The sequence below is a fragment of the Symsagittifera roscoffensis genome, chromosome 3, assembly GCF_963678635.1.
Source record: "Symsagittifera roscoffensis chromosome 3, txSymRosc1.1, whole genome shotgun sequence".
Taxonomy (NCBI): Eukaryota; Metazoa; Xenacoelomorpha; order Acoela; family Convolutidae; genus Symsagittifera; species Symsagittifera roscoffensis.
In genome coordinates, this window is record NC_087064.1 from 53,842,467 (window position 1) to 53,868,173 (window position 25,707).

General features: G+C 35.1%; 1 protein-coding gene across 1 annotated transcript in view; it reads right to left on the reverse strand.

Annotated features, from left to right (window-relative positions):
* Positions 1-25,707, reverse strand: part of LOC134842264 (melatonin receptor type 1B-A-like) — a 34,297-nt gene continuing 8,590 nt past the window's right edge. The window contains exons 3-7 of the mRNA XM_063858530.1: positions 12,001-12,204; positions 5,456-5,643; positions 4,737-4,897; positions 1,034-1,222; positions 1-436 (exon numbers count right to left, since the gene is read on the reverse strand). Coding sequence (XP_063714600.1) covers positions 290-436; positions 1,034-1,222; positions 4,737-4,897; positions 5,456-5,643; positions 12,001-12,204 — 889 coding nt within the window. The 3' untranslated portion in view covers positions 1-289. The remainder of the gene's footprint in view (positions 437-1,033; positions 1,223-4,736; positions 4,898-5,455; positions 5,644-12,000; positions 12,205-25,707) is intronic.

Genomic DNA, 25,707 nt, shown 5'->3' on the forward strand with positions numbered 1-25,707 from the left:
GGTTTGCGTTTACTAAACCATGGGGGGGGGCGATAAACAGAGAAACTTTCGGAAACTTTTCAGTACATGATTCAAATCAAAATAAAAGACTTCCACTGCTCGAGTTTATTCAAAACATGCTGTTTGATAAGTCTAGTCTCGATTACTGCAGCTGACTCTTTTTTTTGACACAAGAGTTCTTTTTTGAGTTCTTTTTTGACGCAGAATTGTTCTAAAATTATGATCAGTTGACTGCTTGTTGGAATGAATTGTTAACTTCATTGTTTTGAAGAAGTAATCTTTTCAGAAGTTATTCGGGATTTGCTAGCTGCCTGGCGTTCGAATGTTCTGCTGGTGACATGTTCATTTTCGCATTATTCCTCAGTGCTGCGATGGTGCTCATGCCAGGTGAGGCTACCACGAAGATGCGTTTGCAGAAGAAGCGGTTGGCCAGTTTCTGTGGAAGCAACTCTTTTTCCATGATTTCAACTTTTGGTGGTTTTTGCTTGATCCAAAAAAAAAATGAAAAATTTGCTTGTCATAAGAAATTGAGCTGCTCACGTACGCGTTAGATCGTTACATAAGGAAGGCGCGGATCTAGGTTTTTCTCGAGGGGGATCAATTGTCAACCTATTGGCTTTTAGTCCCCGAAACACTACTATAAAGGCTCTATTTTGCAAAAAATATATATGGATCGCAGCCAAATTTTGAAAAAAAAGGCCACAAATGACCTTTTTGGGCACCTTTTGGAAAGTTTTTACCAATAACTGCGGTTAGTGGCGCCCGCTCCCCTATCATTTTGTAAGATATTTTGGCGCCAAATTTTAGGGTTGTTGAGCCTCGTAGTGTCGAATCGCTGAAAAAGGGCGTCGCCCCCTCCGGAAACCAACTATCGGCGCCAAATGAGTTACAAAGCCAAATGCTTTTTCTCTAGCAATTAACTTAATTTTGGAAAGAGCTCCATGTCTTTGCTTTTATAACTTTTCTTAACTGGCATTTTTCTGAGATTGGTGCAACGATGCGTTTTAGGAAAAAGAGGGCAATTGGATCGTGCCTTGAAGCACTTCTGGAACTGGGGGTACTTGGCGGCATAGATGACTGGGTTGAGGGTGGTGGCGGTGTGGACCAGCCATACTGTGACGTAATAGAATCCATGGTGGGCGCGGTCGTTGAAGTCGAAACTGACCAATAGGAACCAGGGGAAGTTGGCCCCGATGAAGACGAAGAACATGATGATGAGGACCTACAAAAACAGTAGCAGGGTCAAACAAGAGGTGTCATTACGGACGAGACTCACCCCTTATCGCTCCTTTTTATGCAACGAGATCAGATAGATTTTTTGGTAAAAACCCTTCTTTTTAATTAAAAAGTCATGTTATTTAGCTTCTATCTCTTAACACGGATTAGACAGGATTCTGGCTGGACTGTTTTTTGTTCTATTAAAGTTGGCATAACTTAATTTTAAGTTATGTGGTGCATGCAGAAGTACATAGGTGCATGCAAGAGTATCACAAAAAAGATTATATCTTTTGCGATACTCTTTGCATCATTTTTGGCTGAAAAAGTTGACCGTAAAAAGCAGTGAAATAAAACGCATGCCCTGAACTGTCTTCTTTTTTCTTGCTATAAATTGCGACGAACCGGTTCAAATTGAAAGTTGAATGCGGCTTTTTTAAAAAATAAAGATCAACAAATGAACCATAAATTTTTTATTTGAAGGATGTTTTCCACCTCTCCTTAAGATTATATAAAATCTATCGAACATATTCACTAAAAGTTCATTCCTCTTGGTTACTCATGTCTTAAAATTGCAACTTGTTAACTATATTTGAGCAGCAGCTTAGGTATATCATCTATACGCCTAAATTATTTATCTTAATCTGGGCTGTTTCACAGGCGTCGAAATAACGTAGAATGAGTATTCGTTTCTGTAAGACTCCTTAAACCGCAGAGTTTCAAGATGCTGCTAGTTTTCGATGGTGGCGTCCCTCATGATTGAAGGACCGAATGCTTGAAATTAATTTTAGCTTACTTTCAGCCATCAGAATTGAGTATTCAAAATCTCAAAGTAAATCGCGAAAATCTCAAAGTAAAAAAAAATAAATCCAGGCCATTAGTGTTAATATTGACTGATTAAATAATAAGCAGATGAGTTTTCAAGACTGAAAAATTCTTATGATTTTGACCTCACTAATCTTGATGATTATCTGAATAGTATTGCGGTTGTAACCCGCAATTTGTAATGTTTTTGATTATTTTCCACTGATTTAATACATTTTCTGTTAATATTGACTTCGATTTTGTGAGAAAGGCATTTAGCCAATAGAAACGCTTAGCGATTTCGATTGGTTGAAATTTTTCAAGCATTCGGTCCTTCAAGCATGAGAACCCTCCCCGTTTTCGATCATAAATTAAAAGAGGTAAGCCTCAAAATCATTAAATTACCCGCCCAAACAGAGACAAGTATGACCTATGTTTTACATTAAAAGATCTGGTTACTCGTATTTTTGAAAACTTTTGTGCCTAATTTGCTGAATTTTTGAGAAAATTAAAAGTTTGCAATTGCAGAGCATTGCCTAGTTCCACGAAACCTTTTTTGCTTTCTTACGCTTTGCATGCCGTTTTAATCATTTCTAGTAGCTTTTCAACTAAAATATTGATTAAATCTTTCATTAATAACTACAATCGCGAGAGCCAGTGTCTTGTAATTGGGAGCTACACTTTATTTTCCCCATGAACATTTTCTTACACATTCTTCTCTTCTTTAAGATGTTCGCTTCTTACCTTTTCTTAACATTTTCCAAGTTCCTTCCCACTTGGCTTAGAAGTTATGCCGTCGCCTTTGCACTCGAGTCTCAGCCGGATATATATTTTTTTATTCAATATGCTTGGAATTGAGAAAATTTTTTCGATAAAAATTGAATCGTTCGACTTTCGTTTGTCTGCTAAACTTTTATCAGCTAACAGATTTTGCTTGAGTTGTAAGCAAGTCTTATTGCAGTTGCAAATTCAAACGTTGTTCATTCTTATTTAAGGGGGGAGACTTGATAGTTTAAATACTTGTGTCTGCTCAAAGAACATCGGCTTTTTTCTTCTTTGTAAGTTGTGCTCCTTTGCTAATATATTTTAAAACTGTCAGGCATGTTTGCCTAGAATGAACTTCTTTCGGGACTTACGAAAATTTTATTTTTCTATACCTAGTTTTTTTAAGCTTATATATATATAAATTTTTTCTGCTTTTTTATAAGTTTATATATTTAAGTTGTATCGCAAGGCGTGCGAAGCACCGCTTTGCCTTCGTGTTATAATTTTGGTTTTTTGATGCAGTCCGTCAACGCTAAGTGCAATGTCAACTAATGCAAAAAAAATCTTTGAGCCAAATGACACTTCACTAAGATTAATTAGTTCGCCTCAGTTTCAATCAAATTGATATCTCAGCTGGCGTTATTTAGCGCGTACAATATGTACAGGTAGAAAAATGAAAAAAAACGCACATTTTTATAAGTAAATTGTATTTTGGACGGAAATCGAATTATTAGAAAGAATGTATTCCCTAAATAAACCTAATACTAGTTAAAATAAAGAAAAAATATAACTATCTTAGTTAAATATACCTTTGTGTAAAAAAATCTATTTGATCTATTTGTTCTGAAGAGTTAAATTGCACGGATTTCTTCCTCATAGTTTTTTTCCAAAGCAAATTGCGCACTTCTTAGTGAAACTTCTCCGTTATTTTCTGTTCGAACCTTTCATATAGCCAGCGTTATGAATCTTTCAAATGGCATGTGCTAAATCTGCATACAAGCAGTAATAAACTTCATAAACAACACTTATTGCACCTTGTTGTTACGATTTTTGAAGAAAGTGAGCATCATATATGCTTGGGGTATTTTTTTTATTCAGACCAATTCTACAAAAAATGACTGCGTATCGATGCAAAAATTTTCGGATTGCCAAGCGAGTATGCTAGCCAAGAGTCTGAATGCGATTGGAAGTGCTCGATTAGTATTTGATAGTTTCCACGCGCGAATTATTAGGGCGAATTATCCCGCACTAATAATCGTTACAAACTGGATTGTTAGAAACTAAGAAACTAAAAACTAATAAACGTAGTTGATGGAAAATTTTTCATACCATTTGAAAGATATTAATTGCTTCAGATATCCTAAAGGGCAATCAAAACATTCTAGTCTTAGTCCTAACCAGGGCCCGATTTAGGGGTGGGGATGATAAATCCAGTTGAAACAACTTTGAAACCTTTAATAGCATTTATATTTGCAGGCCAGAGTACAAAAAGAGTGCCGAAAGTAGAAAGGGGTTCAAAATTGCCAAAAGTTGTTTAGAAAATGACTTTTACAAGGGCCAAAGCGAAGTAATCAAAAGATTCTCAGTCTCAAACTGAAAATAGTTTAGAAGATTGTTGAAACAAAAAAATAGGAAACAATATCATGCTAATCAAACAACAAACCTTTAGGATTTGAAATTTGCCAATTATGCAGTTAGTGAACTAAAAGTATTAGCCAGTTTGGAAAATTTATTACAATACAGGGGCTAAAAACATGCTTTTTCCCAATTTTTTAAATTATTTTTCTGATTATAGAGCAAAAACTTTTTTCTTTGGCTTTGCCATGATATACTAGTAGTCTTGTTTTGATGACTGAACTTGTATTGTTTTAAAGCTGACTGAAAAGTGTTCGGATATTGTTTCTATCGGTATAACTTTATATTCTTTATCAACATATATGTATTTGACTGACCTTGAGCAGCTGGATGTCTCTCTCAGTGTATGTCTTGTTACCACTGAAGTTCCTGCCGCTCTCGTGCACTGTGGCGAATATCTTGTAGCTGCTGAATGCCATGATGGCCAGAGAGGGTGGCAGCAGCCACAGGGTCTCCCACCACTGCACTGGCTCATAACCTGAACAAAGTAATAATAATACCACAAATTGATATAAATCAAATAGTTTTTTAATGAAAATCATCCTAAGAGAACTCATTCTGGGAGATAGTCATTAGACAAATAAATTATGTCTAATTTTAGATGTCTCTGAAAGTTTTTATAGTGTTTTTCACCCAATTTTTTATGTTATTTCAGTTTGTTTGAGTTTACTGAATTCCAATAAAAACTTCAATGAGAGCAAACCAAGTAGATGGGATGGAAAGAGGGTCGTATACAGGGAGTAGATAATGGGAAAAAAAGAATATAAAATAAGCTTCCTTTAATACGGCCCAAATATGTAATTAAAAAATTACCCAGATCCTTTTGGCCGAGAAAATTGAAAAATAGATCGGGAATTTCGGTGAGCGTAACCAACCACGGTTTGTTCGAAAATAGTTTGAATTTGTTTAATGGTAAAGCTCGCAAATTTCTAGGCCCCATGAGTTTAGCTTTTTCACAAAATTTAGTATTTAATAGGAAATTTGCTTCTTAGGAAATATTCTTTGGTGTGAGGAGAGAATGCATAGAAGTCATTACCGTCTTCAGTGAAGTACCAAGGGGGGCAAATGAGCTGTCGCCTGTCGTAGCGGAATGCCACATCCCCCTTGACCACTGCAGGCAGCATCACCACTGGTCCAATCATCCAGGGCAGCAGCATATGGAGGGGCATGGTGAACTTATTGTAGATCACAGAGTAGATATGGTTCTGACAGATGGCGAAGTACCTAGTGTATATAGAGAGTAAAAAAATGGAAAGCTTTAGTGCAAGAAGCTCGAGGTTCGAATCCGAGTGGCGGTCTCGAACACTACTATCTGTATTATGAGGTGGATTCATGGTCAATTCAGCAACATCATTAAACAACACTTATTTAACTTCTTAGCTGGATCATCCTTTTGAATTTAAGATGAAAAAGATAAATTAAAAAATATATAATTAAATACAATGAAAAAAAAATGAAAATTAGGATGAAAGAGATATTAAATAAAATACAATTAAAATAAATCAGGCGGCCTTGGGCACTGACGGCCTCACTGACAACTATTTGTGATACGGGGCACATTTCGGAAGCACTTTTCATTTGGCCGATTTATTTGCTTCAATTTGTTTGCTGGCTCTTTTTGATTTTATGTTGGAAAAATACTCATTACTTTTGCATTTTTTGAGGCCATTATCAGATTTCACAAAACGATTTCGCTCCCAACCTTTTGTTACTCGGCAGTTTGAAATCACTACATTTTACAGCCATTTCTATAACTTAACACGTTTTATTCCAAAACGAAAATATTTACCTCGAAGAGGTTTTCGGTACACATTCAAGAAAAAAACGAGAACAGTTTTTGGCTTTCAAAACCGGATTATAAAATGTCGTGGCTAGACCCAGATAAACAATTTCTCTGATCTAACTCTGTATGTAAGTTTTCTCGGAACAGCTAGACAAATTCGCTCTAGGAAATTTTTTTTTATACTGATTGAAGGGTAGCTTGCTTAAACTTTAACAATTTTGGTGCTAAATTAGTTGGAGCCTCCAAACACGAACGGTAGATTTTATCAGTTTTGTTGGGGATGAAAGCGTATATGCAAGCTGCTGCAGTACCAATTATTCTGACTTGAAATGAAAATAGCCGACAGAATTTTTTGGTAGTAAATTAATAGGTTCCATCGGCTAACCACACCTATAGTTTTTTGGAAACTCTCATCGTTGCGGTTACAGTCCAAACTGGTTGGCTTGAGATTGTTTGATCAACTGACATACCGGTTGGAGTTTCCAAAACTTCAGCAATCCTAAGTGCAGCCGTTTGAGTGAGTTTGTCGTTTGTTGGGAGGGTAAACTGAGTTGCTTATTCAACTGTTACGGGCAAAATTGCACGGGCAACTGCAACATTTCTCGCTCAGCTCTTTTATACGCTTGATGACGTTTCAGGCGTCTGGTTTTCCCGAAACATCTGGTTTTCGGGCATCTGGTTTTCCCGAAATTGTCATGATCAATTGCTTTTTCTGTGATGAGACATGCTTGACATTTAAGTGTCTGGTCTTTTCAGCTGAACAAGTTTTCTGTTTAAATTTTGTGGCGTTCGAATTTCGTGGCCCGAAACTACAAGATTTGGCATGTTATTTGGCCAAATTTTGATTTCGAAAAACTACTCAATAATTTTTTTTCGTTTGTTTATGACTTGAGTACAGCACAAAATAGCAGTCAGAATTTTATATTTTTATAAGTAAAGACCAAAACTAAGGGTTCAAAAAAACACAATCATAACTGGTATTTTTGTAACTGGTTTTTAATTGGATGCTCCAGTAAACAACTTGATTACTAAAAAAACCCGCCTCTGCTAACTAATAACATTCAATGTATTGTTTCTGACATATTCGACGTATTGTTTCTGACATATTGCTCGACGTATTCGACGTATTGTTTCTGATTATGGCCCTTTTAGCTGTGACTCGGGCCTCAAAAAATTCTCTAAAATCTTTCTCAGATCGAGAATCTTCAATTTGAAATTATTGCTTTAGCTTTATATACGAAATTAGAATTTTTAATGATTTTAGTGATTATTCGATTCAACGGACACTAAATTACCCCCCCCCCCCCCCCCCCCCCACATGTACAAATTCTTCAACATCCTTTTTTCACACTCATTGATTGACTTTTGACTATCTCGGGTTGCGTTGACTTCTTTGAACTGCGTTGTCTCTTTGTTTACAAGTCGCAATTTATGGTATTATAATTTCATGCTCTGGCTTTTATTTTGCTTGCAAAAAATCAGTTGTTTTTTGTTTTTGCAGTGTGATTTTGATTCCATTTTTAGACTTCCATTTATCACTTGGCCAAAGAACCAGAACTAATTTTGTCTCTTTCATCACTTCTTTTTGTTACTACACGTTTTTGATCTCAGTCAACCATCGTCAATCTAATGAACGCTCCAGGGAGTTAAGTGATTATGCGTGTAACTTCTGACACAAACATTGATTGCTACCATGCTTTTTGAAGAGGAAATGATTCTAAAAATCTCAATGCGAGGAATAATTAATGGGTTTCGAAGGCTGTATTTACCGCTCAAAGTGTCACGTTAGGCGTTTTGACAATCAGACTACTTCCGAAAAGTGATCTTAAAGCAATCATGCAGATCAATCGATGCTCCAGAAAGCACAAACATACGTGTGCGATGAGCCATTCAACAGAATCTTTCCACATCAGATCTATTGTCTGCTTTGAAACATCAGAATTTTTTGATCTGAACTTCGTAGAAGCTAAAAAAGGTTTTTATGTGAACGCAAGATGGGCTGGGTAACCAAACATGGAGTTCTGTAGCAGATTTGGGGGGGACGCCTCCCCCTCTCAGGGATTCGACCCCTGACTACCCAAAGGGTCCCCCTTTTGGTACTATTTTTAGCCCTTCATTGATCAAAATATCAAATACTTCCTTCTATTTGTGCCAGTGACACGCATATTAGATCATTATGGTTAATTTTTCTGCTCAAGTTGTGGTAAAAAAATTTATTGGCTATCATTTTTCAAACATTTTTTAGACTAGCAAATTTCTGGCTCTTTTTTATACTTGGTCGTGAAAAATCGCTTTTTTACAGCAGTTCAAATTACTACTGGAAATATCCAAATACGGTTAATATTGGCTGATTCAGTCATTTGTTACCCAGATTTTTTTTGAGTTTACCTAAGCAAATTTATGTCTCAAATGCGCAAAAGCCCTCTGAACTCCTTCCTAATGTGATCGGGTAAAGTTATGAACGCTAAATTGGCCGCAACAATCTTTTTTTTGTTTTGCAAGAGAACCAATACGCTAGCTTATTTTGGCACAACTTTCTCATATATAAGCGCAGAGTATTTTATTTCTCTTGATCCGAAGTTTTCTGTCATTGTACAAGGAAAAATAAGATGCAAGACTAGGATGCAGGCGTATATTTTCCCTGTGATATAGCAAATGAATTTGAAGTTAACTTGAAAACTAATTGAAATGTCAACCTTGATATAAGTTTGCGCGTGATCACAAATTGTAACTTGTTTCATGAAAGAGCATCAAAAGAAAAGCGATATAACCAGAGGCGTGACAGCGATAGTTTTAGCGATGGCGCTAAGGACAGCGTAGCAAAAAATGTTGATGAAAACTAATCAGCGTCATTTTTTGGTGAAAATGAAGATACAATTTGCTAAAGATTTGAAAAATATTCTGCATTATTGATATCTGCATATGACATAACTAACTGAACTCCACGTCGCTCATAAACGATTATTGTTCCGACTTTCGATACGAAAGTAACTGTTGTTCCGACTTTCGATACGAAAGTAACGGAATATTTGTGCTCGGGGTGGGTTTTTTCTTCAGACAAATTTCGATTTTTTAACTAGCCATTTTTGACGGAATTTTTTAACGTAATTCAAAAGGTTTTGTTGTCATGAGCTCAAGTTTGGAGTTGTAATCAATCTTAGAAATCGCTCCAAAATGATTAAAAGAAGCTTATATGCCATAATTGATTTGTTAAAAGGAGCAAAATCTATCCTATTGTACTATATATGGCGTGTGGGGGATGAGACCCATAAAAAATTTCAAGTTTCAGAAAAAAATCTCATTTTGTTTTATTACATTAAATTTTTTTTATGTTATTAGTGCTCCATAAAATCTTAAAAGTCAATCTGAACATTCAGGGCTTCGCCCTGATACGAACAATCGTGTTCCGAAGTTCGATACGAAGACAACGGAATATTTGTGCTCGAGGTGGATTTTTTGTCTTCAGACAATTTTCGGCTTTTTAACAAACCATATTTGATAGAATTTTTTTAATATCATTCAAAAAGTATCTTGTACTGAGCTTAATTTTGAAAAGATATTTCATCTGTGATTTTTTTTCCAAATTATAGGGTTTTAAATATTGCCCTTTTGGCCAATTTGTGACAATTAACGCGCGCTATTTTTCGCGCTTTTAACGCTTAAGCGGAGATTTAATCCGTTTTAGAAATCGTTCCAAATTGGTTAAAAGAAACTTATTTGCCATAATTGATTTGTAACAAGGAGCGAATTGTTTCTTTTGTACTTTATGTGGCGTGTGGTGGCATCATTTTCTCAGAAAATTTCAAAGTTTAAAAAAAAAACTTTTTTTCCTTTCATTTTATTCATTTATAGATATCAATCTATAAATTATACAGACGCCAAATTCTTTACAATTGAGCTGGCTCGCAAAAAGAATAAAACCAAGACTGCTCGTATCAGGGAAAAACCCTGAATGTTCCGATTGCTTTTTAAGGCTTATGGAGCTGTAGTAACATAAAAAAAATTAAATGTAAAAAAAAAATTATTCTTTTTCTCTAAAATCTGAAACTTTTTTATGAAACCATCCCCCACACGCCATATTAAGTACAAAAGAATAGATTTCGCTCATTGTAATAAAACATTTATGGCAAATAAGCTTCCTTCAACCAATTTGGAACAATTTCTAAGACGGATTAAATATCCGCTTACGCGTTAATAGCGCGAAATATATCGCGCGTTAATTGTCCCAAATTGGCCAAAATGGCAACCTTTAAACACCCGTAACTTTACAGCAAATAACCACAGGTGAAATATCTTTTCAATTTTAAGCTCAAGACATCAATACTTTCCGTCATCCGTCAAAAATTGCTAGTTAAAAAAAAGTCGAAATTTGTCTGAAGAAAAAAAACCCATATACCTAATTTCTTTCACTTGACTTCGTACAATTTTAAAAGAGCGTTAAGAAATGAATATCATACGTATTGATGGCGTTTTAGACAGATTTACTCTATCAAAAATGCTTTAAATGGGAAAAATTGTACTGTAACAGACGCTCATTAAATTGAAGGATAGACGATTTTAATCATTTTTATGTCAATTGAGCCAAATGTTGACAGATAAAATCGTCCTCAAAATTGGAGATGAAAAACATCAACCTTGAAAAAATGTTTCCGTCAATGATGTGTTTAACATCTTGCATGAAAAAAGAACAGTTCACCTTAATTGATAAGAATTTTTGTTATTCAAACAAAAGTTCCATTGCAACAAAAACTAACCCATCGAAAAAGTTTCTAGTCGCGTAAAACTGGGTAAACATTCTTAACCATTCCAAAGTGCGCAATTCAACAATCACGGAGAAAATCTGAATTATATTTCTAGTACTTCCCACCAGACAGTAACACTAGTTTTTACAGTGTTTCTCTATATGTGCAAAAGACTTCATTGCAGTTATTTTGGAAAACTGAGGGTCTCAAAAAGTGTCTGGAACAGTAATTGGAAGTGGATAATGAGATTGCTCTGAAAATTTAGCTCCGGGTAAAAATTGTCCTAAAATTCGCAAAACGCTGTTTTCTCAAAAATTTATCCGCAATATAGAATCGATAATTTTAGCAAAATTTGAATCGAACCCAATTCAGCTCTAGAAAAAAACCCCAATCTCGCTTGTGCACAGCAGTTTTATTGGTGAAAAGAATCAATCATTATCGGTTACGTAGCAGTAAGTTAACAACCGCGTATTCATAACTGTCAGGATGAGAGGAGACAGCAAATTTGCGAAATGAATAACTGTTAATTAGTTATTTCGTACGTTTGCTTTCGAATCTCAATTCTGATTGGTTAAAATTGTGTTTTTCTACTTAATGACAAGTATGAATACGCGATTGTCTACTTATAGACCGCACTCCATCATTATCTTTAAGTCGCAACAAAAGACAATTTGTAATTCAATGCCGCAGTCGCGCCAACGTGTTGTGAGCTTGGCAACTGAGAGAAATTAGAGCCGGTTATCCTTAAACCAAATTTCTTAAGTTATCATTGCTAGTTGTTTTTGTTGCGTTGCGAGTTGAGGCGGTACCGAAAAATCTGGCCACACTTTACAAAGCTACCTCACACTTCTCCGCCAGCTGAAAACGCGACTACTTAATAAACTATCCTTCTTCCGGAGGTTTTTCCGGTGCGTTTTCCGGTCAGCTAGATAGGGCTTTGGGTTTTGTTCCAATAAAAATATACCAACATGAACTTATCAATGCAAGTGAACATTGGTTATAAGAGCGAAAATTTATCAATATCCAGAACCATATTATAGCTTTCAGCTTTCCCACCTGTTGATTGCAATGCAGCATATGGATGCGATGGAACACCTGCAGCCCACGCCACAGATGTAGCCAGTGATGAGACAGATGAAGTTGTACTTGGTCATTAGGTTGGCATCGAACAGCAGCAGACTCCAAGTGGACACTACATTCATGGCCGACACTGTCAGGTCACTCATCGCCAGGTTGGCAGTCTGTGCCATCGGGATTGTCCTTAAAGTAAAAAAAAAACAATACCCTTTCTGAATAAGAAATAAGGGCAAACCACTCATAAACACGGGCAAATTGGAAAGATGAGTCATGGGAATTGTCTTCAAATGGGAAAAGTTATATCATAATATTTTTCAAAAATCTTGGCCAATCAATCGTTGTCAGATTAGCTGTATCTGACTTAGAAAATATCCCTAAAACAAACGCTTGCTTAAATTATGTCAAATTTTAACTAGTTAAACCAGCAACTCTCGTTTCCGAGCTAGGTGGGGTAACGGTAGAGCATGGCACAAAACAGTATGCGGAAAAAAAATTGGGTTTAAATTGAGTTTGAACAAGACTGCTCGCATCAGGGCAAAGCCCCGAGTGTTCCGACTGCCCTTTAAAAGTCTATCGAGCAGTAATAACATGATAAAATTAAAGGTAATAAAACAAGATGAAAAGACAAAAATTTAAAAATTTGAGATTTTTTGTGAAAATCATCCCCCAAACGCCATACTAAGTACAAAATGATACAAGACTGCTCGTATCAGGGCGAAGCCCTGAATGTACCCACTGCCTTTTAAGGTCTATGGAGCAGTAATGACATGAAAAAACTAAATGTAATAAAAAAATGACATTTTTTTTCATTAGTTTTTTTGAAAATCATCCCCCTCACGCTATATATAATTCCAAGTGATAAATTTTGCTCTTAGTAACAAGTAAATTAGGGCAAATAAACTTTCTTCAACCAATTTGAAACAATTTCTAAGACGGATAAAATCTCCGCTTACGCGTTAATAGCGCGAAATATATCGCGCGTTAATTGTCTCAAATTGGCCAGAGATGACAATTTTCGAACCCCCATAACCTTACAAGTTGCAAACTTTTACTGAAAGATGGGCAAGCTTCTGAATTGCCCAAAAGCAGCAATACTAATAACTTTTAACTGCTTTTTGTCGGTTTTTGTTTTCAAGTTTTGCTCAACGGTATAAAACGCATTCAGAAAAAAGTAGTGAAAAAAACACGAACACAAATAATCCCGGTTCTAAGTTTGTGATTTGTATTTCTACCAAGGCGGGTCGGACACATGTCAGAGTTTCATCAAAAGTCTATAGTGGTGAAGTCCCTATAGTCGAACTCAAAGTCGAAACAAAAAGTCGAGGAGGCCGAAATATAAAGACTGCTCGTATATTAAGGCAAAACCCTGAACTTTTCGACGGCCCTTCATTTGGTCTCGAACAGTTTGTTTACTTTATCTATGATCAAGTAAACATTTGAGCGAGACAAAAATAATACAACCGACTAGCTAGCCTCAAAGCAATTTGGAATGATTTTGTTGTGCGGGATAATTTGCCAAGCATAAATAGTTCGCCTTACGCTTTCAGCATTATGAATAAATCCTTCAAAGCGCACATGAATCAGTCCAGATTATGGCCAAAACTGCAAATTTCAAACTCCCGAAACTCTGCAAAAATTGATCGGAGGCAAAATAACTTTTAACATTTGATTTCAGAGAGTCAGTATCATCAATGGGGTATGAAAAATTTTTGTTAAAAACTATTATAATTTCAATCGCCGAAATTTGACCGAATAATAAAAACCACACCAAGCATCAATATTATGTTTTCTTTGAAAGTCGGAACAATAAAAGCATGGTTTCAGCATCGAAGAACACATTATTTGCATCTTCGCTATTCATTCACAAAATTAACAAGAAAAAATTATCTAAAGTTTCGAAGACAAGTTAGCAAAATAAAAACCCCATAAATACAAAAAAATTGCAAGTTGTAAAGGGTTCTTAATAGTGGACGAGAGAGATTGTTCTTTTTCAAAAAGTCCAAAAAATCTTTATTAAAGTCAGAAGCCTTTATTAAACGTTTTTTTTTTTTTTTTTTTTTTTTTACAAATTTCTACTATTAGCATCAATTATCGGACACCAATTTTTCACTGAAAACTACCTTTTATAAATGCGACCCTCAAACTTTTCCAAATGTTTTTTTCTAAGTCTGTTTTCTCATATCCGCCTTTCAAGAAACTACTAGATCCGCCCCTGTTTTTTATCGCTGATTATTAGCGTGCTAATTGTGAAATTGAGCTGCAAAAATAAGCTATAGCTAATTAAATGAGTCAAAAAAACTTCTCAGAAAATTTTCAAATCCACTTGCCTCCTTCTAGCAGTAAAATGAAAATTTAAATATGATTACTAAAGATGTATCAGAATTAGAATCATAACTGATATGTTTTTTTTTATTCTGACACCAAAATGGACACCCATCTAGCTTCTTCGAAGTTCATCATGAAATATTGCTACAAAACAGATCATATATCGAAAAGTTCCATTTGTCTATGCTATTCGTAACATTTGAAATTTCAATTTTAACATCTGCATAAGCAAAAAAAGTTATGAAGCCAACAACTAGAGTTTTTAGGAAAATCCGAAAGAGTTTGAGAATGATAATAGAATTTAAAATGGATTTTAGCTTAAGTTAAGTTGATTTCTCTTGTAAAAACGCTTTTGTTTCAAATTATGATAACAACCGAAAAATTTGTAAACTTTTGAAAAAAAATTATAAAAGGCGAGAAATTAATTTAATCTTATTGGAGTTAACTTTTTGGAACCACATCTTTGTCCAAAGGAGCCTTTTGCATTCGAGTTTCCTTCAATTGGTTAGTACATTTTTTTGCAAAAACAAAAACAAAGTACGAGATTGTTTATATCAGGTTGAAAAGCACTGAAGTTTGGTCCTCTTTTTAATTTATGCGTTTATATTCAAAATGTGACAGAGAAGGTCAAAAAATGAACGTTTGTCTACCCAAATGCAAACGAGCCCAAAAAGTCAGAACAAACTACACTGTTCAAGCTCGTTGAAGTCAATTCATTTGCCTCTATTTTATTTTGATTGATTTCTGAGAGATTTCAACAAGCCACTTATTTTTTTAGTTCACATAAAATTGATAAAAGATTTTCGCAGGTATAAAAACCTTTTGATACTGAAACTTCTTTTCTTTCAATCTTTCTGAAGTTTTTTTTAGAAACAAAATCTTGTTTGTAACGCATACGAGGCGAGCAAAAACTTTCTTAGATTTTGAGAAAGGCGGAAGTTCAAGGTTAACTGGTTAACTTACATTCTCTCAAAATCTCTGAACTTAAGCTTTGGGTAAAAAAAGCCAACTCTTGGATCTGTTCGGTAATTTTGCGCAATTAAAGCTATCTGTACATTTAGGTGACACTCACTTTGGTGCATATTTGTCTCGGATATCAGAGCTCAGAGACAAGCTTAGTTTTTGACTTGTCAGTACCTTGCCGACAAAATCAAAGAAAAAAACAACAGCAAAGAAAGATAAACAAAAGTTATTTTAACCAAAGGCAAATCAATAAGAAAACTTCGGCCTAAAAACGTTGATTTCGTTTTCTGGCCACACTAGGTATTGTCTCAGTCACCACGCCACAAAAAATCAAAATCTAAACATTTGATAATCAGTAGAAAAAAAAATTTCAAACTTTTTCCAATCATAAAAAAGGTAGGAAGCTTCTACACTTTTTGTATTGCAACCGGCAAATTCTATCTTTACCCCTGCAATAAGCAAAATCTGTACTAAATATAGTTTCAGTTACAGGTTGAGTTCAGAATTTGATTTAGTAGTTGAAATTGTATGTCCGCATTCAATTTTTAGTGTTAGTAGTCGATTTCATTTTGATTTAAGTTCCAAACTTTCTAAATATGAGAAAAAGATTAAATTTAATCAGTGAATAAACAATTATAATCTATCTTTTTGAAATCAAATTTCATTCACAAATAATACATTTTAATCGATTGTAATCGTTGTTAATCAATCTATTTTTCTATACCTTTACAATCAATTATAATCGATTATTTCATCCCAATTTCTAAATTATATGTTTTCCATTATAATCGATTATAATGTGTATAATGATTTTTTTTTCGTTGCCCATTTTGTCTTCGACCTTGCATCTGGAATGCGTATATTTAATGCTTTTTGTAGACGATGGTTTATGTGAAAAAATTTTTCAAAAGTTTTCAAATCAAATCAATTTTATGAATTTTTTTTCCGTTTCTTCTCCCTTAACGTTGTTTCATGGAGCAAATTTTTCTTTTCTTTGACCACCAAAAAATCAGCACATTGCTTTAGTTCATGATTTATTTGGAATGGTAATTTTCACCTAACGCGGGAATTTTTCATTTAACATGAATGGATCTCTATGAAACTTTTGTTTTGTGGTAAAATTTTGTGATCAGATGAACCAAAGTGTGACAAGACATCTCATATTTACAGATTTTGTAATTGACAGAAAAATAATAACCCATAGTATATAAATCAAATATTTTTGATGAGACTAAATTTTGGCAAATGTCGTGGAAAATTTTACGATTAAATGGTCTATAAACCCGTTAACCAATAGAAAACTCCGCAGCACAAAAATTGCTCTTCATGAGTCAACCTCCTGCAGCATGAAATCAAATGTTGATAATTCTGAAAAGTGGACACCAGAAGGAGCTGTTCGAGAAGAGTGTTCCACCTTACTCATCATATTTAACGTCTACCACTAAACTGTGATGTCGCTTGCAGAAAAACATCGAAAAGACATCAATGCGACTATCCATGGTCAGCTGGGATTTGAATGAACCTACGTCCCGGGTGGTTTTTTCCTGAACAATAACAAACAGGGCCACAGGATTACCGGAGCTCAAAACGTTCACCTTATTTCTTACTGCCAACGATACAACAAAACCGACAGAAGCAAGACCAATAGAAGATACGAGCGAGCGAGCGAGCATACATGTAACGTCCCATTTTGAAGAAAGAAACGATGAAGAGCAGCTTTTTTTTCAGTTGTTCACGCGAGGGCAGTAGGAAAAACATAAAAATATTTGGATGCTGGATTAGTAAAAATGCTGAAATAGGAACCCGAAGAAGAGAGCAGGTAGCAAACAGTGAAAACAAAACTACAGAACACCCTCCTTTCAATGCGACACCAAGAAAAATAGTTTAAAGCATGTGAAGAAAGTAGTGTCTTGTTTGGTGTTGTAGTACGCCCATGGAGAATAGGAGAAACCAAGGCCTTACAGAGGCTGACGGATAAATGGTACCGGCACATCTTTAGCAACAAAAAACGGCTCCTCTGCAGGAGATGGAAAGGCTCCATTGGAAGCATGCAGGACAAGCTATTTGTCCTTGACACAGGTCTCTTCGGTGGAAGATAGAGACGAGATGCTATAGGACCCGTTCTAAGAATACCCGAAGACAGAGCAACGTAGTGGGCCGTTCTTGGTTGGTTGTGTGATTTCAAAAAATTGCCACAAAAAAGGGGAGAAACACTCTGCGGTAATCTTTTTATAGAAATCGATAGAAGAGATGGACATTGAAAAATTGTTTCTAAGCAGCATATGGAAAGTTATTGAAAACCGCAATTTAAGAAAAATGTATCATTTGGAAAGATAAGAAAAGTTGAAGGGAAACAAAAAAACCTGAATGCGGATGTTGCACAGTTGCACGGATGTCGCTCGAATGAACTCAAGATACACACGAAAAGAATACAAAAAAACCAAGCCCACTTTTGAACTGCAAATACTGCGAAAGAGAACTGAAAACCTATCATGCAAAAATCAATTATAATAAGAAAGGCCAAAATCGACAAAGTCAAAGACATCGGCAAACAAAACCAGGATCTACAAAGCAAAAAACGATGATCACAGAGAAAGAGGGACAGAGCTACGAATAATTAGCGTATCATATAACAAAATTTAGCATCCACAAACTCCAAGATTGTGCATATAGCTGTACTGACTTGATGAAGCTTCGCTCACTGCGCTGAAAACATACTTCAAGAGCAAACGGTTTGCTATAGTTCCTTTTCTTATGCAAATGGTTTTTCGGTGGCAGGACAATCTACCCTATTCCAATCTACCCTATACTAATCTACCCTATACTAATCTGCCCTATATACCATAATGAGGTATCATAATGTAATCTTTCAAAGTCCTAATTAGAATCGGAAAGATACAGCACGTGTTAATTCATTTGAGTCTAAATTTTTGGACTCAATTTGAGTCTTTCACTTAAGGAAATTGTTCTAAAGACTAAATCGCAATTAGAGCCTCAAAATCTGAAATTTATTTCAATTAACAAGTTTTAATCCCCAATTTTCAAAATCACGTACAAGAATGAAACCATAACTACGTCATTATATCAATTTTCTTTGGAATAACATCTACTAAAATGAGTCAAATTTCTTGGGGTTCAATTAGCTCTTCCTTGCCGGTCGGCTATTAACCGGGCCCTCAATCGACAGAAGGTAAATGATAGACCCACGTTGCCTCCAATTGTCGACAGACATTTTGAAGTGCCAAAGCAACATGAGGATTTTTGCGTCTTCGATAGCGGCATTGAAGATCCAGAAAGGGTGTTGATTTTTGGAGATCGGGACAATATCCAGAGTTTGATATTACATCGAGATGTTTGGCTGTGTGATGGAACGTTCAAAGTTTGCCCGATTCAATTTTATCAACTCTACACCATCCACATTCAACTCGCTGGCTTTTACCCCCCCTGCATTTATGCACTGTTGCTCAACAAAACAGAACACACTTACAAAAAGCTACTGAAGGGGTTATCAGCCATCACCGAAAACACCTTCTCCCTCACCCCGCCCCCCAGTACCGCCTTGGCCTGGTACTGGGGGGTCTACCCCTCCTTTTGTGATCAACTAGTCAAACCCTCAGTAATTTTCGAATTTCATTCAAAATTTGACTTCTTGGTGATTTGATCTTTCGAGCTTTTGATTTTCAAACACAGGCATTATCCGCTACGCTATGTCGACTTGATGTGCTATGACTTTTGTTTGTTTAAGAAATAGCCGCAACGCATTTCTATAGCAACATTGGATTAAAATTTCTGTTCGTTCATGCTTTGAACTCTTTCCATTTTTAACGCGCAAGTTTTACGTTGCTTTGATATTTTGTTCACGTGCGTCAATTATTCTTTGATCATAATTAATGGTTCTTTGATTTGTTCGGAAATATACTGTTTCGGATTCTTCAAGAGGATGGGGTAAGTTTCAATTGCTTTAATTATAGGGTAGAATGGTATAGGGTAGATTGGTATAGGGTAGATTGGTATGTAGGATAGAATAGTATAGGGTAGATTAGCATAGGGTAGATTGGAATAGGGTAGAATGTCATGGAACCGGTTTTTCTTTTCAGGCAGTTTACTGATGACAATTTTTGATTTGAATCACTCTAAGTGTTTGTAATTTTTATATTTATTTCTGCAAAGTAATTTAAAAAATCAAACCGACGCTTAGAACTACTAATGAGGTAAGTTTTAGCTGATTATTGACAAAAGAAAATTGTACAAAAAAATCTAAAATTTTGCGGATGAATTTGGGTTTTGTCTTCTGACTGGACAAAAATTCAAAAATTAGTACGAAAATCCGAAAAAACTTCTGCCTAATTTTTCAAAAATAATCGTGGTCGGAAGCTTCTACGCTACTTGTACTGTTTCCGGAAATTTTCATTCAGTTATTTTGCTTGAAAAATAGTTTGAAAAATATTGCTTATTTTTTAACTTCATGATTTGTATAGCAATTGGCGCGAAGCTCCATTATACCTCTGTGTCAAGTTTTTCTCAACTTTTGGTGAAATTCATGCTTCTCTGCTGCCAATTTGCCTCGTATATTGGGCGTCGTCAGTGACTAGCAAAAATGATATTACTACGAGGCCAAACTGTGCAGTGGATAGGCGCGCAATTGGTGTCTGAAGTCATTGGGATCGAGAGACAAGTTTTTTTAACAAGTGTGTAACCTAGTTATAACTAATGTTTTATCAGTACATTAGTTTTTTTGCGGATTCCGCCAGGAGCAATTTGCGGATTCTACTTACATTTTGCGGATTCCGCATTCAATTCGTGGATTGGGCTTACAGACACGCATAAAACAATTTGTTTGTGAATTCCACAAACTATTTCGGAAATTTTGTTACAGATTTTGCTAACTTTGTTGGAGATTCCGCAAAAATGCCTCATTTTAGAGCAATTTTGAGCGCTACAGTGTTTATTTAATCATGGAAGCGAAAACAGCAAGTAAATAATCAAAGAAAAGTAGCAAAATTGCGGATTCGTTACAAACCTCTCATCATTCAGTTGCATGATCCGCTCATCTTCACAATATACGCAGTTTGGCCTCGCAATGAATCTTTTTTGACGACGGCTTATTTCTCAAGAGTTACGAATAGTATCAATTAATAAATACATTATAGCTATTCCGTTACTTCAAAGAGGACAGCCCACGAACCTATTAGAGTTGAACATGACTGAACTGATTTGATAAAACATCTCTTATTGCACTTCAAAGGTACTTCGCGAACCAACAGAATGCTTTAGTTTTTTTCTACTACTAATGGTTTATAGTTTCAGGTAGATATAGCATGTCAATCTAGAACTGATAATTTTTTGATTGAAAGATGACAAAAAACGAATGCACGAATTTAAAGCATCTTACTTTTTCGAATATCTTTGATCAATTTTGAAGCGAACCATTTTCACAAAATGGCCTCAAAGTAAAGAACAGGTCAACTTTGTCATTTGAAAAATAAGACCTTTTTGATCAGTTTTAAGCTCGCTTTAGCTCCATAAAACAAAAGTTTTTTTTTTCAATTTTTCATGAGGATTTGAAGTTGTATTAACTCTTCGACATTTTAAAATAAAGCTAACCTCCTCCATCTCGTCGGAAAAATAACGCGCCCCTGGATTCAATTATTTCCATTTTTAAGTGTAAACATTTTGTAAAAAATGACCTGCAGATTCCAAAAATTTAAACTATTTTTTTAAAACGTCTTTCAAGTTGAACAACACGCGCTCTTTTGATTAATTAAATGCAGGGACAAAGCTGCGTTTTATAAGAGCATTGTTTCAACCAGCATGAAACCCTTAAAAATGCTTTGCTTTTATTTCATCATCATGTTTATACTCCAGGAAAAGTATCCATCAAACCACTGGAAGTCGTTGTCGGCAAACTTATAAAAACTAGGTTCTTTTATTTATATTGAAAGACCTGCAAAGTGAATGCAGAAAGCTTTTAATGTCACAATTTTAGGAACTCTTAATCAATCAAATGATTTTGAGCTTTTTTTTCAAGAGATCACTCAATTTATCGGCCTGTTGAATGTAACTCCGACCATCTTTGTAGCAATCTCAGCTTTGATGCTTTCTCCAAAAACTCAAAAATAAAGTGGCATTTGTAAAAATCTTTGAATAACAATTCAAATCTTTGATATTCAAAGGTAGCATAGGGTGATTTCAGCTCAAACTCGACTGATTTTAGTAACACTTTAGTTAAAAAAGAAAATGGAAAAAAATTGTTTTCTCTTTTTCCTAGTATTTTTTTGTCTTTTTTAAAAGAAAACATATAAATAAAACTGCAATAGTAGTATCCAGTTACTGTGCGTGCAATTAGCACAGACAATTTTGTTCACAAAAAAATCTTCTTAAGTTCTTGCCTCTTGAATTGGAGAAGATATCGAAACTACTGAAGTATTTCAGAAATTATAGCTAAGAGGCAGCTAAAAAACAACCGGAAAAGCTTTTTGGGCACTTTTTGGAAGGATTGGACTTGCAATTTTTGGCTCACTCTCCCCCTTAAAGTTATAATATATTGGCTCCGAAGGCGCCTTCAAGAAAACTTTACGGGGTTCAGAAATGTCTTTTGTTATGCCGGCCGCATGAAATATGTTGTTTTTTGAAGTTTCCTTAAAACGCAACTTCTAATGAAAATCTTTAATGAATCATTTTACGTGTTGTAAACTCAAAATGGAAACAAGACTTCTCGTATCAGGGCGAAGCCCTGAATGTTCCGACTGCCTTTTAAGGTTTATGGAGCATCAGTAATAACATAAAAAATTAAATGAAATAAAATAAAATGAACATTTTTTTTTCTAAAATTTGAAATTTTTTATGAAAATCATCCCCCCACACGCCATTTGAAGTACAAAAAAATAGATTTCGTTCTTTGTAACAAATCAATTATGGCGAATAAGCTTCCTTCAACCAATTTGAAACGATTTATAAGACGGATTAAATCTCCGCTTACGCGTTAATAGCGCGAATTATATCGCGCGTTAATTGTCCCAAATTGGTCAAATTGGCCAAAATGGCAATCTTTAAACCCTCATAATTTTACGAAAAATGATAACAGGTGAAATATCTTTTCAAATATAAGCTCAGGACAACAATGGCTTTCGAATGATATAAAAAAATTCGTCAAAAATGGCTAGTTAAAAAGTCGAAACTTGTCTGAAGAAAAAAAAACCCACCCCGAGCACAAATATTCCATTTCTTTCGTATCGAAAGTCGGAACAAAAATTAAACCAGTCGCGGATCAAGCTTTGATCATGGGATAAAAGGTTTTTGTAGATGAACGGTTTTCAATATCCGTTTTGATAGAATTTAAAAACGAAAGTAACGGAATATTTGTGCTCGGGGTGGATTTTTTTTCTTCAGACAAACATCGACTTTTTAGCAAGCCATTTTTGCATATCATTCGAAAGCTATTGTTGTCTTGAGCTTAAATTTGAAAAGATATTTCACCAGTGATCAATTTTCGTACAGTTATGGGGATTTGAAGGTTGCCATTTTGTGACAATTAACGCGCCATATATTTCGCGCTATTAACGCGTAAGCGGAGTTTTAATCATTGTTAGAAATCGTTACAAATTGGTCGAAGGGAGCTTATTTGCCATAATTGATTTGTTACTAGGAGCGAAATCTATCACTTTGTACTTTATATGGCGTGTGGGGGGATGATTTTCGCAAAAAGCTCAAACTATAAAAAATTATTATTAATTTTTAAATTTAGTTTTTCATGTTATTACTTTCTGGTCAAATCGAGGAAAAGTATACTAAATTTTTTTACTAAGTGAACAATGGTCGATTCTTTTTATTTTGCGTCATTTCCATTTTTTATCTTGGAAAAAATCATGTGCGATATTTTTGCTCCTGTCCAGAAACTCCGCCTCGAATAAAAGTTGAACCATTTGGTCCCACCACCAGCTTAATACAAGATAAAAGGGATAAGAAGTTGACTTTCTCATTCTATTTGTTTGAGATATAATTGTAAATTCCGGGTATTCTGAGATAATGCAAATTGCAATCTGGCATTACTTCGAAATCTCTCTGCAGAAAAAGTAAAGCTGCAGATATAAAAAGAAGTGCAAATAAATCGATTTTCCTGTCTAAATAACAGAGGAACATAACAATCTGGTGTTTTTTTTCGTACAGAAATGAGTGATTGTTTAAGAGAAATGAAAAAAAGTCGAAGCCCTCGCAGTCGTGGTTGCCCAATAAAGTCCGAAAAAAATACTCTTATATTGTGTCAATCACCAATAATCTTTAGAACAGTAGATTTTGTTTCACCTTGATTGGAATAGATCAAGTGTGGTAGTGGTATTACATTTAAATCTTTCGAACAGTGATGCTGTTTCCAAAAACTTGTATCAGTTAGGGGTAAAAACTAGCTTGAAGTTTTCCGTTTTGGCATTAACTCCATTACTTAACGACACAAAATGTACGAAGGACTTCGTATCTGGTTATTTTTCGGACTTTCATAACGAAAGTAACGGAATATGGCTTGTGGGGGGATAATTTTTACAAAAAATCTCAAATTTTATAAATTATTTTTTTTACATTCAAACCTTTTTAATGTTATTACTGCTACAAAGACTTTAAAAGACATTCGGAACCTTCAGGGCTTCCAGCTGATACGAGCAGTTTTGTTGTTCCGACTTTCGTATCGAAAGTAACGGAATATTTGTGTTCGGGGTTGGTTTATTTTCATTCAGACCGACAATTAACGCTCGATATACTTCGTAAGCGGAGATTTAGTCCGTCTTCGAAATCGTTCCAAAATGGTTGAAGGAAGCTTATTTGCCCTAATTTGTTTGTTACTAGGAGCGAAAGCTATCACTTTGTACTTTATAGCGTGTGGGGTGATTATTTTCCTCAATTTATTTTTTAATTTTAATTTTTCTATGTTATTTTAATTTTTTACAATTAGATTTCCATGTTAATACTGCTCCTTAGACCTAAAAAGGCGGTCGGAAAAATTGGGTACTTGCACTGATACGAGCAGGCTTGTTCTTTTGACTTTCGGAATGAAAGTAACGGAATATTTGTGCTCGGGTAGTTTTTTCATTCAGCCAGAAGTTTGACTTTTTAACCAGCCATTTTTGACAGAAATTTTTAATCAATCACAAGGTTTTGTTGTTTTGTGCCTATTTTTGAAAAAATTTTCTTTCCTGTGATTGTTTTTGGGTCATATTTTGGGGGGTTTAAAACTTGCCGTTTTGGTCAATTTGGGACAATTATTGCGCGACGTAAATCGCTTCGAATTGGTTGAAAGAAGCCTAATTACCATAATTGGTTTGACGGAAGGAGCGAAATATATCATTTTGTACTTTGTATAGCGTGTGGGGGGATGATTTTTACAAAAAATCTCTATTTTTTCTTTTAAAAAATTAATTTTTTTTTACATTGTTTTTTTTTTGTTATTTCTGCTCCATGGACCTCAAAATGCAGTCGGAACACGCATGGCTTCTCCTGAATACGAGCAGTCATGTTGTTCCGACTTTCGTAACGAAAATAACGGAATATTTGCTCTCGGGGTGGGTTTTTTTTTCTTCAGACAAATTTCGACCTTTTAATTAGCCATTTTTGACGGGATTTTTGTCTTTTGCCATATCATTCGAAATGTTTTGTTGTCTTGAGCTCAAATTTGAAATTTTTTTTACCTGTGATCATTTTTCATAAAGTTATGGAGATTTAAAGATTGCATTTTCGGCCAATTTGGGACAAATAACGCGCGATATATTTCGCGCTATCAACGCTTAAGCGGAGATTTAATCTGTCATTAAAATCGTTCCACATTGGTTAGAGGAAGTTTTTTTGCTAATCTGATTGGTTAATGGGAGCAAAATCTATCATCTTGTACTTTAAAGCGTGTGGGGGGATGATCCTTTTTTTTTACATTTAATTTTCATGTTTTTTTTTAAAAACTTTTAGTGTTTCATGTTTTTACGCTCCATAGACCTTAAAAGGCAGTCGGAACATTCAGGGTCTCGCCCTGATACGAGCAGTCTTCTCTTTTTGTTGATGAGGTAAACTGATAGCCCTGTTCAGAAATATCTGATATACAGATTGAAAAAATTGAACTGGCGACGTCCGATTACCTCTTGTTGTTGCATAATGATCTCACATAGTCTTTTTAGATCCCATTCAGCTTAAAAGCTCGCGATTTCAATATTTGAGTCACTCTACGAATACCAACAGAAAAAGAGATATCCTATAAACTCCATCGCATCTTGCCAGAGACAAATGGGCTCAATTTCTAGATTAAATTAAATCCCTGAGTCCTAGGAATAGTGACGACATTAAGAAGTGAATCGCTGGGATTAGGACATCAGAGCTGACTCAATATCTCAAAAGTCAATGAACTCTTGAAATCTGGACTTTCAA